Genomic DNA, 15,340 nt, shown 5'->3' with positions numbered 1-15,340 from the left:
CAACTCTAAAACAAGTAAGAGACAGATGACAGCGGCTGACCTTCCCTTACTTAAGTATGACATCATTGTTGTAACTCTTAGTTTGGATGACATCACTTGTTTTAGTTTGATGATCACTGTGTATTTAAGTACCTTTTAGAGTGTGACTCTGGACACTTGGACACAACACAGTTACTTCGTTGTACTTTTGACTTTGTGTTTTGAATTCAACATTTAAAGGGAAGTAAGCTAGTCTGCTTCTAAGCTGACGACCAAGCAAGACGTCCCACTACATCCCAATATAAAGTATTATTATTGTGATAATAAGACTTTATATTGGACACATTCAAAAATGTGGGAATGTGCGTGTGAAGTGTCAAGGTTGACTTAAGCTTAATTTCTCAAATCAGGAAAAACGTCACTGGATGATTTGAAATATTGGAACATTAAAACCATTATGCTGTGTTCTTTGAATTCTCTTAACATCACCACTTCATACACTTACAGCATTTAGTCGTTTGTGTTGTACTCTTGCTCTGGCGCAGCGTCGTGATTGAAAGATTTTACACGTATCAAAATTAAACATTTGTCACCGCGTATCTGCAGTCCTTTAGCGGACTTCATTTCCCAGCATCCCTGGCACGGTGACGGCTCTATTTCCCGCCCATTGGTAGATTGTCCAGCATGCTTTGCGACAGGCCCGAGAAGAAGCAGAGGAGGAAACGCCGCCATGGAGCTTGCGGGTGGCTAAAGTGACAAAGCTGTCGTTTCGCTTCTCTAAAGTTCCCTTGTGTGTTGTCCAGAAAGCGTTTCCAGAAGGTTCCAGCTGCTCTACAGCTCATTCAGCGGTGGAGACTCGGTAGCGGTGAGTGTCAACTACGTGTTGTTGTTCTTTGCGCCGCCATTTAACTGTTAGCAAACAGTAGCAAAGAGCGACCAACGCGGAGAGCCGCCGTGTCTCTACGGCTCTGTGCCCCTCTAAATAGCGAATAGAGGAAGAGTTAAAGCCTACTTTGAAGTGTACACTCACCCGTGTTACTAACACCTCGCTCCTAAACACACGGATTATGTGGCTTCGCACAGACGCTGATGCCAGCTAGCAGCGCTAAGGCTCCGTGTACACGGGGGGGCTATCGCAGCTCATGGATTATTAAATGGCTGTAAAGAAGGAACACAAACCGATCACTTCACGTAGAGGCATTATGATGCAGCGTAACATGCCGCCGCTAACTGGGTGTTTTGGCTCTACGTTAGTAAAGCGTTCCACTGAAACCTCGTGTTAAGCATCTGCTAACGGCTAACGTAGTGTGTTCTCCTCCAGAACAGCCGAGGCCAGAACTAGCAGCTCTATGACTTCACTTCAACGCGCGGTTCTCCAGCAGCTAAACTCTGAGTGAACCCGTCCAGCCTGCTCGTGTCCCGGGTCACAGCCCGGTCCAGGCCCTGGTTTAGATGATGCTGTTTTTCTTTTCTTCGATCCCCGCTGTTAAACCCGAACTTAATCTCTATACATTACAAGTCAACGACCCCTAACGACGAAAAGAACCCCAATTTGCTGCATTTCTCAACATTCTACTTGTATTTAAGTAGTCTTATATAGACGCTAACCCTGTGGATGATAGCGGAGGAACTTATCTGCTCCTTCTGAACCTTTTCATAGGACTTTGATTCATCTCACGGAGGAGAATCTCAGTCTGTCACAGCAGCATAGACGCAGAAGAAAGAAATGCAAAATAAATTCACACAAGAAACAATATACACACAATAATTAATGCGTCGTGGAGGGAAAACTGTATTACCACTACTGGATTATGGAACAGGAGTTCTGATTTGGATATGCCCAATACTCTGTATTCCCAACAAGTCATGACGAGCCTGGAATATGTTTAATTGTCTAATTAGATTGTTTTACTCCTGGTTTGTCAGATGGGTAATGGGTTAATGGAACAGTTTGTTCTGGTACATGCAAGTTGCTGCAGCTGTTTTGTGTTTCTTAAACGTCCCGTTTCCATTTATCATCATTGGAGCTACACTGATACTGAACATTTGAGAGAGATGGGTGTTGTCTTGAACAATATTATGGCAGATATCTGTTATACCAACTTCACTTAAGAGGATCCTTTTGAGGCAGGAACACATTTATCAAAATGACCTATAGTAAATAATCTATTGAGACATTAAGATGTAGTATAATAAAGCGACAGTCTCTATGACTCCTGCATGTGCTTTGTGAATTCATGTACACCGGAAATGCACCAGCAGAATGCTTCTAAATGCTCTGTTCATTCAAATGCAAACATCATAATTAATGGATCATTAAGAAGGACACATGAAATGATTCCTTCTCCTGAGTTTCATCTCTGCTCACTTTAATGAGAACATGATGGAAATGTTGAGACCATGCCGATGACCAAAGAGATTTGTTTGGTTATGTGATGTATAAGTGTAACCATCGTCTCTTCTACTTGAATGTTTTTGGATTGTTTTGTTTTTTTACTCGTCACTAGGAATATGAATTGCTAGAACTCACCACTTTACTGAACTAGTTGCTATATTGGACCTACATGTAAAGAAACACCTGGTCTCATCCCTGTAGACCTTGGTGGTCACCATGGCAACGGACATCGGCTCGCCGCAGCGCTTCTTCCACATGCCGCGCTTCCAGCACCAGGCGCCGCGGCAGGTGTTCTATAAACGGCCGGACTTCGCCCAGCAGCAGGCCATGCAGCAGCTCACCTTCGACGGCAAGCGCATGAGGAAGGCCGTCAACCGCAAGACCATCGACTACAACCCGTCTGTCATCAGATACCTGGAGGTACGGAGTGTAACCTCTGATCTTTAACCAGCTTAATGTTCCTCTACACGACTTTAGTGACTTGGGCTGTACCTTTTAGTGATTTAGGATTATTTTCTGTTTCTCAGTGAATATAAACAATTTCCCCCAAATATTTCAAACTTGTTTCATTTATATTAAGTATTTTATTAAATCCTCTTCAGGTGAAAACAAACATTATTCCACAACAGTAAGTAGTGTTGGGTCTTAGCTGATCTCTGGTTTACAGTCCAACATGACGGAGTGCTATCTGCATTAAGCTATCACAACACAAACAAATGAAACAATCTATTATTCATTCACTTCAAGACGGAATTATTGTGCAACCTCAAGTTATGCAGCCCAACATTAAATCATCTTGCAGTAAAATAAGTCCAATTTGAGTAACACAAGAGTCACTGAAACTTAAAATCTTAATCTCAGTAACACCCAAGCACATACACACACTCTCTCTCCCTCTTAGGCCATGGGTCCTGAGTAAGAACATAGTTAGGCATTCAGCTCACTCATACATGACTTAGTCAACAGAAATTTAAAAAAGCCTGTCCGAATAATAACACCTGGTCAGTAAATGTTTCACTTTGGGGTGATGAAGTAACATTTATGCAAATGGACATATTTCTGTTGGTGTGGTCTGGCCCTGAAATGACTGTGATGCTGCTCGGTTTACAGGGCCAAACACACACATTTCATTGGGGAAACATGTATTTAAAAGTACAGCAACACAAGCATCCAAAGCATCAGCATTTACTTAAATATGAGTGAGGAGCTCTCATGATGGCAGTGTTGTTCTGCTCCTCACTTCACTACTTCAGTGTAGAGTCTTATAGATGACTCTGCCTCATCACACCGTGTCTCTGTTGGAATAAGGAAAGTGCCATGGATCAACTTTTTACATTTCTAATTCTTTGAATTCCCGACCAAATGCAACAAACCGCCTGAGTAGATAGGTTGGCATGATGATTTAAACTTTAACACATTTAATATTAGTGACCAGAGAACACCACTATCAACCCCAACAAGTGAATTAAGGTTCAAACGGTGATCTTTTCTCTGCAGAATCGCCTGTGGCAGCGAGACTATCGAGATCTCCGGGCCATCCAGCCTGATGCAGGATGTTACAACGACGTGAGTACATGTCACTCACTGGTGACCTGGCTTTAGCAGTAAGCTGCCTATTAAACAGTCTTTCATGAAGCTGGACGCCTTGTTCATTAATTGATGTGCCAATCAGCTCTGAATGATTGAATGATGAACATGCATTTTGTAATTTCTGTAAATGTAATAATTAATCAAACTTGTTGTTGGTGCAGGGTCACAGTTCATAACGTTGGTCTGTCTGATCATCAAAGCTTCCCTAACTCCCTCATCTTAATGTCTCCCTGCAGCTCGTTCCTCCCATCGGCATGCTGAACAACCCCATGAATGCCGTCACCACCAAGTTTGTTCGAACCTCAACCAACAAAGTCAAGTGTCCTGTGTTCGTCATCAGGGTAAATTCACCATCTCATCCTTCAGACTGAGGCTGCAGTCATTTCTATCTGGAGTAAAACTGTAAAGCTCTAAGATCAGAGCTCCATTCCAACTCTGTCCAGCCTTTCATTTATCCTAACTAGTTTGTGCTCAGATTATCGAACATCTACCAATGTCACAATGCTGTTTGATTGTATAGAACTACACACACACACACACACACACACACACACACACACACACACACACACACACTTGGATGTACTTTGGATAAATGGACCTTGTGTGTATTCTGTCTAATTTTGTGTGCTTGATGTCCGCTGCCTTTCTCTCGTCTCTCCATCTTATGTCTCCTCCCTCCATGTCTCCTCAATGTTTTTCTTCAGTGGACTCCCGAAGGTCGCCGTCTGGTCACTGGTGCCTCCAGTGGCGAGTTCACCTTGTGGAACGGACTCACCTTCAACTTTGAGACCATTTTACAGGTGAACATCCATAAAAAAATGTGTCATTCCATGAACACCTCCATCTGATTGATCTATAAAGAAACTATCAATGATCTGGTACATGTTTGATGAAATCTTGAGACAGTGCAGTGTTCGCACTGAGCCAGACGTACTTGTACAAATCAAAGTGATTAAATTGTTGTCCTTTTGAGTTGCTGTATAGTTGATCAGGCGTTAATCTGGAATATAAACAATGTAACAAATAGAAGGAAAGAATAGAAAGGTGTCGTTGCTCTGCGGTGTGGGAAAGAGAGAACTCAATGGAGCTATGTGAACGTAGGTTAGGTCTCACCTGCCATGGTGGTTTAAAGTGTTTCCCCTGTGTGCCCCCTGCAGGCCCATGACAGTCCCGTGCGGGCCATGACGTGGTCTCACAACGACATGTGGATGCTGACGGCCGACCACGGTGGCTACGTGAAGTACTGGCAGTCCAACATGAACAACGTCAAGATGTTCCAGGCTCACAAGGAGGCCATTAGAGAAGCCAGGTTTACACCCAATCTCATTTCTGTAGTTAACAGCAGTCTCTCAGTGTCGCTGTCGGCAGCTCCCCTGCTGCACTACCAGGGGGCGGCCATATGGGGGCGGGGTCTGGCCTCCCCCCTGTGTCGGCCCGTGTTGTTGTGGTTCAGTGACAGATGTAAGTGTGTGCTGCTGTTGCAACACTGCATTGCTCTGTTGTTATTTGTGTCACTTGCTGTGGCTCTGCATATTTCTGCTGTGATTTTGTTGAATAAAGTTAAACACTGTGTGCTCCACACAGGCCCACTGACCAATAAAGCTGATTGGAGGGTTGGAATATTAACCAATAAAAGCCCAGGGTTTGACTCAACCAATAAAAGTCAGTCACAGCTTTGTAGGACCAATAAAGTGGAGGTGAGCTTTCCCAAATAAAGACAATAAAGTGGAAGATGGTGCAGTTCTCCTCCAGTCACACAGTCTGGTTATTACACCATCAAATGACTGAGCTGCTGCTGATCATTTCTGCCTTTTTTAGACACCTAGCTTATTAAATAAAGCTTTAAACACAGACGCACTCATAGGGAGCTGAAACCAGGCGTCCTAGTTCCAGTTTTGTGTAGGTCCAATTCACTTTAAATCAGCTCACAGGCGAGACACCAACGTTCATTTCCATCAGTGTTTGTGCTTTTGAAGAGAAAAGAATCTGACAGTGCAGATTGTTACTCGACAAAATGAGCTAAACAGAAGAACCTGTTGCGCTGCCTGTGAAAGCATTAAGTACCGATGCATGCAGACTAAGAGCTTTGTGGAAATACACAAACTTACTGTGCAGGACAGACGAGGCCTCCGTCTCTCATGGTGAGACAGCCGTCTGTCCCTCAGCAGCTTGACTGTTGGGCTGAGCCGCTGTGTGTGCTGCTGTCGGGCTAGACGGTGCACAGCTGCTTCTAGAGCCAGCCTTCCCTTTAGTATTGAAGGGTCTGAGTGGGTTTGTGATGTGATCAGCAGGTCCTCTGCTTCCTGTCCTGACTCCATCCTATTAAAGCACTCAAACTGTTTCCCAACATGCTGACTGCAGAGCAGAGAAAGCCGTGTTAAGTAGGAGTTGATGTTGGCTGTGTCTGCACAGGACCACATCAGAATCCCCACAATGCTTTGGTTCAGTGTCGTCATAACGCCTGTGTTGCTTTGGCAGATGAGGTGGTGATGTTAGTATGTACAGACTACACAATGGCATGATCTCCATGAACGAGCATTCAGAAAGATGTTCTCTCGTTAGTAAACGGTCAACAAATGGAGCGTCTACCTTCTGTTCTCCTCCACTTAGCTCCACCTCATGGAGGCAGCGTGCTAAGCTAAGTAGCCCAGATGTTCCTCTCCCTGGTAACATTCTCCAGCTCTTTCCAAAGGATCCCAAGATGTTCCCAGGTTAGATTGGATAGATGATCCCTCCAGTGTTTGTCCTGTGGTCTCCTGTCTAGACACTTCTGGTCCACCTCTTCGGGGGGCGGGCGGGGCGGGATGGGGGTTCCAGGATGTCTTGAGTTCAAGAGGCTGACCACTCTTTAGCCTAAACTGACTCATTTGTCTTGTAGTGTACCTGAATGTTCAAAGATCTGGATGAAGTGAGGGGATGGATTTCTATCATGTCAGAAAGTTTTGGTCTGCTGACTGATTAGTTTCCAGATCCGATTTCCCCGCAATTCAGGCCAGCCGAGTGCTCAGCAAGCCCACGAGACCAACATGTGGCAGCCAAGAGAACGGGAACAGCAGACTGGACGAGTGCGTGTGTGTGTACACACTATAAATACTGACTGAAGTGCAATCCAAGGTGTCCAGTAAACTGACTTATGTAAGCTTTAAAGTAGAAATGACAATGGACATCTTCAGTGTGAGCACTGCTTCCTTACTTGTCGGTGTACAGTGTGCATGAAGGAGCTGCAGGCTTTGCTCGTACATATAGGGCGCGAGCGTGATTGCTAAAATGTTTCTTTGATGTACTGGCTGCCCAGCTTGTATCTTCCCTCTCTGTGTTTCTGTCTCTACCCAGCTTCAGTCACACTCAGCTTGACTGCGGTGCTGCTGGACCACTGGGGCACTGAAACATCTCAGAAAACTATTTGGCAGTACTTTTCCAGAGTTGGTTCGGTCCTCTGATTTGAATGTGTTCCTGTCAGTAACACAGTAGTCCTGTGCTGATGCGTGATGTTCCTGCCCTCTGGTGGTCTCTTCACAGCCCTGAGTTCAGGTTTGGTTTCTGGGATCCGTTGGAGCTCCTAGTTTGCTTCACTCCACACTCAGGCCCCCTTTTCCACCAGCCAGTTAAACTCGTCTGTGTCCCACAAAACCTGAGCAGCTTTGTTTTTACATTGCAGTCAGCTGCCTTGACGTTACTTAGATACATGTTTGATTGGCAGATGTGGATCAGCTGTCTAACCCATCAGATCACAAGTGTCCAGGTGTGAATGTGATGCATCTAGGCTAAGTGATTGCCCCCTCCCACCCCCCACTCACACGCATTCATGAACGCAGGCGCTGCTCTTCTGAATGGATGATGAGCGATCACAGAGCGAACAGGAAATGTGGAAAACAAACCCAACGACTCATCTAGAGGTCCCACTACAGGCAGCAATGCAACGTGTAAACAAAAGTCCCAGCATCAGCCGAGATTCAAACCATAACATATCTGCATACTAAGTTCAGGTGTTGGGGCGTCTGGTGTAGAAGGGCCCCACCACCACAGGGGGCGCTGTAGGAGCTTTTTCACTTTCACCATCCATGGGAGATTTTTGTGAACCATTTTCTTGAATTCATAAAACCAAAACATCCATTAAGTGAGAATAAGATGTCTCCCATGATAGACAATCAATAGAAGAGATCTGGATCAGTACGATCAGGATCTGGTGGTCCCTCAGTCCTCTTCAGATAGGAGCTCTGTGTCTCCAGGCAGAGCCGAGTGTCTAGCAGAGCTACAAACATCAACTAGCAGCATCATGTAGCTGAGATGGAGCTGAGTCAGTGAAGGACAAACAGGCTGAATGGATCTGCGTCAGAACTGATCACACAGGTTCAAACAGAAAACCACTTTGAGTTTTTCCTCTATGTTTTGAAAAGTTGTTCAATCAGACTTGAAAATGTTGAATATAAACCTGTGTGACACAAAGTAGAGTGGAGCAGAGTGGAGTCAGTGTCCTGTGGATGAAGCTCCTGCCCGCCTTTTCACTTTTGACCTTATCTCAAATTTACACACAGTTCTGCACGTTTGCTAACTTTGGGAAGGTGGAGCTTCACTATAAAGGTAAACGTTGAATGTGTTTGCATGAAGTTTGAAAGGGTTAATCACATTACTCCTCTGTTAAATACCTGTCCCCTCTGTTGCCACGGTAACCATCTCTGCCCTACAGAAAACAAAATAAGCGCACAGTGATTAATTGAACAAAATGAGACTTAACTGATTTGTTTGACTTCATTCTTCTCAGAACAAAGACTGAAACCTGCAGAGGGATTTGTCTGCTCATTTGATTGACTGAAAGGATTTAGACTGGCTGGCAGCAGGAGTCTTAGGTCAAAGTCCTAAACCAGTCATAATGATGTCAAGAGTAATAAAGTGACAGGACTTGTTTTTCAACCTTTTTTATGCTACACTACAATAACAGAAGAGCGTTCTGTGTCTGTCTGTTCCGAATAACAGCAAGACTAATCAATTATTTAACTGCATGGAGCTTCTTCTTACATCTGTGTAAGCTTGTCAAGAAGAGTTTGAAGCACAGAAACGTCCTTTAGAATGACCATGAGACACAAACCAGCTGCGTTAAGTTTCACTTGAACGTTCCTTTGTGTTGGAAAGAGATTGGCTGTATTCAGTGCCGTGTGTGGCAGATACCAGCAGGTGGCAGCAGCGTCGCTATTGAGTAGTGAGGCTGAGGCGATCAGGCTGAAATGTAAGAAGACATTCCTATACTGTCGTTCAAGATTTCGCTGAAACCAAGCGTGGGATGTGAACTCATGTTGAACTGTGTAAAGGCATTTTAAAAAGGAAGTCAACATAAATAATAGAGATAAAAGAATTAAAACAAGATGCAGACCAGGGTAGATCACCATGGTGACAGCAGCTGCACATATGGTTTGCTGTAAAAGGAAACAGTGGAGAAGCTGGAGAGAGGAGACGGCGTGCAGTGCTTCTGGACCTGCTGGTCATGGTTGTGGCTTTGAACTGTTTGACCCCTCAGACTTTCAGCTCTTCTCACATGAAAATTATTTTTGAGCTGGAAACTGTTGGTAGTTTTTGACCGGCTCATACTTGGATCATGTTGTGGTGATGATGAAGTGAAGTGTTATCCTGGCACAGGCAGTAAGGTGTCTGTTGTGTTTTGCTGACAAATCATGATCCAGTATTTTGAATTGGCAACTAAATATGAGGACATTAAATCAGGAGGTCCCAATTCATTAAATGCCTCATTAAATAAAATCCCTCCAGCAGCATTGGAAGTTTGTGAAGTTTGAAGATGGTGACAAATATGCAAAACACTTTGAGGTGGGCTCACTAATGATCAATCACCCCTGGTGGGAGCCATTGGTCGTTGTGGCTTAGACACTGAAGTGTTGCATCTGGTTTGCCAAAATGAACCTGATCCTGTCAAATCTCCTGTGCCCATCCTGCCAGTCAGCAGCTCATATAATCCCTGTTTCTGCTCAGCAGAGCTGCAGTCTAACTAACTAACATTCAGATTGTTCAGTCTGGCTGGAGTTTGAATCTTTCAAGTAGCACTTTATTTCATTAAATATTCAAAGTTATCCCTCAATTTGTTTCTTAGAAGAATTTATAAACTCACCTTGGTTTTATTTCAGTTTCAGTTCTTGTCTTCATGCCTCATAACAGACGCGATTGGTTATTGATACATTGATTGAAGAAGATTGTGATGTGGACTTCCTGTTGACTCTTTATCTGCTTCCACTCTTCCTCCTTCAGTTTCTCTCCCACGGATAACAAATTTGCTACCTGCTCAGACGACGGCACTGTTCGCATCTGGGACTTCCTGCGATGTCACGAGGAGAGGATCCTCAGAGGTAAGCTTCTGACCTCTGACCCACCAACAACAAGACAAATGGGCTGAAAACAGAAGACGTATCTTTACAGACTGGCGTTACTAATGTAACCATCACGTCCTCGTGATCGCTAATGTCCCTGTGTCTCTCCAGGTCACGGTGCTGACGTGAAGTGTGTGGACTGGCATCCCACCAAAGGCCTGATCGTCTCCGGCAGCAAAGACAGCCAGCAGCCAATCAAATTCTGGGACCCAAAAACCGGCCAGAGTTTGGCCACACTGTGAGTTCATCACAGCGCACAAGCTCAGAACTTATCAATCAACCTATTCAGACTCCAATTTCACCATGACCTCCTCTGCTCTCCCACAGCCACGCCCACAAGAACACAGTGATGGAGGTGAAGTGGAACATGAACGGTAACTGGCTGCTGACGGCGTCACGGGACCACCTGTGCAAACTCTTTGACATCCGGAACCTGAAGGAGGAGCTGCAGGTCTTCAGAGGACACAAAAAGGAAGCTACAGGTGTGTGAGAGGGCAGAGGGCTCCCTTCATCACGCTCCAGGGTCTGATCCACCTTCAAAGCACCTCTAAAAGGGTCTGTTTACTTCCTGTCCTCAGCTGTGGCCTGGCATCCGGTCCATGAAGGTCTGTTTGCCAGCGGAGGATCTGACGGCTCGCTGCTCTTCTGGCACACTGGGTAATCAATCGATCAATCGATCAATCAATCACCCTGTGAGGCATCAGTGGGTCTGAAGCACCACATCAATCAGCCTTGTTCCTTGTTGTGTGTCAGTGTGGAGAAGGAGGTGGGGGGGATGGAGATGGCTCATGAGGGGATGATCTGGAGTCTAGCCTGGCACCCGCTGGGTCACATCCTGTGCTCTGGGTCCAACGATCACACCAGGTACCAGAACCAGAGAGGCCTTCAGTAACTTCAGCTTTATGTCGCTGTTTCCTGTTTCCTGTTTGATGTTTGATGTTGTGAATGTTTTCACTCCAGTAAATTCTGGACCAGAAATCGCCCTGGCGACAAGATGAGGGACCGCTACAACCTTAATCTGCTGCCGGGAATGTCGGAGGACGGTGTAGAGTACGGTGAGTTTGTTTCCACGGCAACGCCACAAAACTCTATCCTGCAGAGGATGAATGTGTTACTACGTAGATCAGATAGTCCAAGCTGGTTGCTAATGTGTTTTAGGGATGAGACCTGTCCTTGTGTGTTTCAGATGACATGGAGCCAAACAGTGTGGCCGCCATTCCTGGGATGGGAATCCCTGAGCAGCTGAAGGCGGCAATGGAGCAGGAACAGAGCGGTAAGAGGGGGGGACAGAGCGGTTGAGCGGGGGGGGGCAGAGCGGTGAGTGAGTCATCTTCACCTTCCTCACTTGCTGCTTGTCCTGTGTCCCCTTCATGTTAAGACTGTTTACTTTCAAAGGTCAAAGGTCACGGTGGTGCAGAAATGTGCCTTAGAGTTTCTGTCCTTCTGTCCAGGTAAAGAGACGACTCCTGAAGTAGAGATGTCAATCCCTGGACTGGACTGGGGCATGGATGAGGTCATGGGCAAAGACACCAAGAAGGTCCCACAGAAGAAGGTCCCCTACGCCAAACCCATACCTGCTCAGTTCCAACAGGTAAACACCGACTGGAACATCAGCATCAGCATCATCATCATCATCATCAGACCCCATCAAGTCCTGATGTGCTCCTCCCCCCCCTCTCTCTGCAGGCCTGGGCAGAGAACAAAGTTCCCATGATGCCCCCTGGTGGAGATTTGAAAGACAGGAAGGTGGAGCAGAAAGTGGACGGGAAGAAGAAAACTCAGGCAGAGCTGGAGCAGGAGATGGCAGCTCTGCAGTACACCAACCCCCTACTGCTGGAGGTCTGTATGTCCCCCTGTGGGTCCTGCTGCTGGAGGTCTGTGGGCCCCCTGTAGGTCCTGAAGACTCTGAGCCTCCAACTCTCTCTGAGCGTTTACTCTAACTTGACTTGTGCTTTTTCCAGCAGCAAATGAAGATGGAGCGAATAAGCCACATGAATCCAGACGGAAACATGGGCCCCCCACAAGGTCAGGGCCCCGGGCCCCCCTTCTCTGGTTCAGGGGGCCCCATGCCTCCTCCACAACAGGGTTTTCCCCCAAACATGCCTCCTCAGCAGATGTCCACCAGCATGGGACCCCCCATGGGCCCTGGAGGCATGCAGCCCCCTTTCATGCCTCCGGGACAGATGGGCCCCCCTTCTGGTCCGACATCTCACCAGGGGCCCCCACAGGGCATGATGGGACCACAAGACATGCAGAGACATCCCGGCTCTTCAAGGAACATGGGTCCCCAAGGCCCCCATGGCATGGGGCCTGGAACCAGAGGGATGCAGGGCCCCCCTGGTGGAATGATGGGTCCACCACCTCGAGGAATGGGGCCCAGGGATTCTCAGGGGCCTCCACCTCAAGGAGGCATGATGCCACCTCAGGGGAACATGATGGGCCCCCAGGGTCCTATGATGGGTCCATCCAGGACACATGGCAACATGTCCAACAATTATGCTATGGGCAACATGCAGGGCCCCCCAGGAGGGATTCACGGACCCCCAGGGAACATGCAGGGGCCCCCAGGTAACATACAAGGACCTCATGGAAACATGCAAGGACCCCATGGAAACATACAGGGCCCTCCAGGAAACATGCAGGGACCCCCGTACCTGCAGCACCAGGTGGGTGGAACTGAACCCAGTCAGCCCAGTCTGTCTCTCTGCCTCTGTCTCTTTTGTCTGTCCCTCCCTCACAGAGGACAGAAGCCCAGTTTGACCCAGTTGACCCTCTGAATGTGTTTGTTTGTGTCCAGGGTCCGAGCTCGGTTCACTCGATGGGCCAGCAGGGCTCCAGCACCAAAGGTAGGTCCATCAGAGAGACGTGGACACGAGGAGTCGGAAAGAAGCTGCTCCTCTTCTCACTGTTTGTGTTTCTCCATTTGAGGAGGAGGAGGAGGAGGAGCGCCACCCAACCACCACATGGGTCCTCCTGACCGCCAAGGCCCCGGAGGACCAGACCAGGGTTCAGGATCGTACTGGGGAGACAGCCAGCAGGGCCGACGTGGACCTCAGGACTTTGAGGGAGGCCAGGACTTTCACGGGAGGGGAGAGGAGGGCTGGAGATCGGGACCAGGTTACCAGGGAGGAGGAGGAGGAGGCCACAGGGGAGGAGGAGGCCACAGAGGAGGAGTAGGTGGAAACGGGGGCAGCTGGGGCCCCGAGGAACGGTTCTCCGGTGGAGACTTCCGAGGACGGAGAGACGACAGGTGAGATCACAGCTTCTCCATGCAGGAACCTGCTGTGGGTCTGAGCTGGACCCAGAGCCACGGTGTACCTGCTGCAGTGCCACCTGCTCCTCACATTCTGTGGACTTCCTGTCTCAGTCTGCTTGAATCCTGTTGACGGAGTGATGCGTTCCTGTTCAAGGTTCAGAGGAGGAGGCCCAGGCCGCCCCGGAGGCAGAGGTTACCCCGAGGAGTACGGAGGTCAGGACGAGGGCTTTGACGGTCAAGAGGAGATGAGCCGAGGCTGGGACGGCGTGGGCAGAGGGAGGCCTCCGCGGGGAGGAGGTCCACCGAGAGGAGGAGGAGGAGGTGACTTCCTGTCAGCTGACTAGCATGCTATCCTATGATGCTAACATGCAAACACCCATATTCTGACAAAAAGGATGTGTTTGGTCAAATATGATCATGTGTCTTCACTTCCTGTGTGGGTGTGGTTTGTTGTCAGAATGTGTGTGTGTGTGTGTGTGTGTGTGTGTGTGTGTGAATAAAAGAACAAGTCCGTGCTTGTTGTTAGCATACACGGCTAGCATATCATGATGAAGCTTTAAACGGCATCACACAGTTATCAGGTGACCTCGCCGCTCATTCCTTTGCAGGTCATGATGGTTACCGGGACGACAGCTCCTCCCCGGCGGGTCGAGAGCGCTCGTCCTCCCTGCAGGGCATGGACATGGCCTCGCTGCCCCCCCGCAAGAGGCCCTGGCAGGACGGGCCTGGGACTGGAGATCCCCGAGAGCGAGAGCCTCCTGGGGCTGACGGCGGTAAGGGCGCTCACACTGAAGGGACCAGATGTTTGAGCTTCAGTCTCTCTTCTCAATTGATGATTAATGATTGAATTAGTTTGTTTACAAACAGAAAGACAGCTGTGTGTTACCATGGCGAAGAGGGGAGTTAGAGGAACGCTTGCTAGCTTAACAGTGTGATAGCATGAATCAGTTTATTGTTGTCATTGAAGCATTTTCACAAACAGGAAGTGATGCAGATGTTTCATGTTGATGTTTCAGCTCGGCCCCAGCAAAGGGATGACGGCGGCTTTGGCCCCTCGGGACGAGGAGGACGGGCCGGCTGGGGCCCGGCAGGAGGACCCGGATCCGGACCGGGGTCTAGGAGAGGGGGGGCGCTCAGAGGATTGCCGCGGGGGGGGCGGGGCCGGTAGTGCCCGAGGAGGCCGCGCTGTGAGCCCGCTGACCTTTGACCTGAAACATCCCGTTCTTTGTTACTCTGGACAGAAACGATCGTCTTCGTCTTCCTCACTTCATCTTCTCTAGTCCGACTCCGGTCAGGATGTGGATCCGCTTCACAGAAACGCCATGAGGGGACGCCTGCAGGGACCATTACAGTCTGACAGGAAACAGCTGATCCTCGTCTAAGCTCTAATCAGCCTCAGCTGTGCTACGAGCTAACATGCTAACAGGTGGCATAAAAACACACTGTGTCACTTTGTTAGCGTGTTAGCATGTTTACCTTCAGTCCAGCTGAGGCTGTCAAAGTGGAAACACAGTAGGAAGTGAGAGCGCCACGTCCCGACTCCCCAGCAGTGACCTGTGGACTCCATTGTTCAGGAAGTAGACCCAGTGAACCAACGGAGTAAAAGCTCAACACTCAGTTTTATTTTGAAAGGTCGCCCTGTAGGCATTGTTAGCGTGTACAGTTTGTTTGTTTGTTGTTTTTGTAAAAGTTTTGTGCAAACTTTCACTCTTTTGTCGTCTTTTTGTAAATGTGATAACAACATAA

The 15,340-nt window shown here is 47.9% G+C and overlaps 1 protein-coding gene across 2 annotated transcripts; it reads left to right on the top strand.

Annotated features, from left to right (window-relative positions):
* Positions 1-664: 664 nt before the first annotated feature.
* Positions 665-15,301, top strand: wdr33 (WD repeat domain 33). Of its 2 annotated transcripts, none has more exons than XM_076167678.1 (21): positions 665-844; positions 2,576-2,794; positions 3,872-3,940; positions 4,201-4,305; positions 4,672-4,767; positions 5,125-5,276; positions 10,220-10,317; positions 10,450-10,576; positions 10,666-10,820; positions 10,917-10,995; positions 11,092-11,202; positions 11,299-11,393; positions 11,525-11,611; positions 11,790-11,929; positions 12,025-12,177; positions 12,303-13,004; positions 13,136-13,184; positions 13,270-13,588; positions 13,749-13,915; positions 14,203-14,367; positions 14,611-15,301. In XM_076167678.1, exons 2-21 carry the CDS (start codon positions 2,591-2,593, stop codon positions 14,760-14,762), a joined length of 3,225 nt encoding a protein of 1,074 aa, XP_076023793.1. In that variant the 5' UTR covers positions 665-844; positions 2,576-2,590; the 3' UTR covers positions 14,763-15,301. The 2 variants fall into 2 exon arrangements, with proteins under 2 accessions (XP_076023793.1, XP_076023792.1); XM_076167677.1 differs by having other exon boundaries at positions 12,300-13,004.
* The last annotated feature ends 39 nt before the right edge of the window (positions 15,302-15,340 follow it).

Source organism: Genypterus blacodes, unplaced genomic scaffold (genome assembly GCF_046128005.1).
Source record: "Genypterus blacodes isolate CSIRO-AG114 ecotype Tasmania unplaced genomic scaffold, CSIRO-AGI_Gbla_v1 ptg000170l_1, whole genome shotgun sequence".
Taxonomy (NCBI): domain Eukaryota; kingdom Metazoa; phylum Chordata; class Actinopteri; order Ophidiiformes; family Ophidiidae; genus Genypterus; species Genypterus blacodes.
The sequence above is the reverse complement of the archived record's forward strand: the minus strand, read 5'-3'. Positions and strand labels throughout refer to the sequence as shown.

What these genes read in the sequence shown, in the direction of transcription:
- wdr33 (XM_076167677.1), top strand. Translation starts at nt 2,591, where the DNA reads ATGGCAACGGACATCGGCTCGCCGCAGCGCTTCTTCCACATGCCGCGC. An exon ending in GTCCTGTGTTCGTCATCAGG is followed by an intron (nt 4,306 to 4,671) that starts GTAAATTCACCA and finishes GTTTTTCTTCAG; the next exon opens with TGGACTCCCGAAGGTCGCCG. An exon ending in GAGGCCATTAGAGAAGCCAG is followed by an intron (nt 5,277 to 10,219) that starts GTTTACACCCAA and finishes TTCCTCCTTCAG; the next exon opens with TTTCTCTCCCACGGATAACA.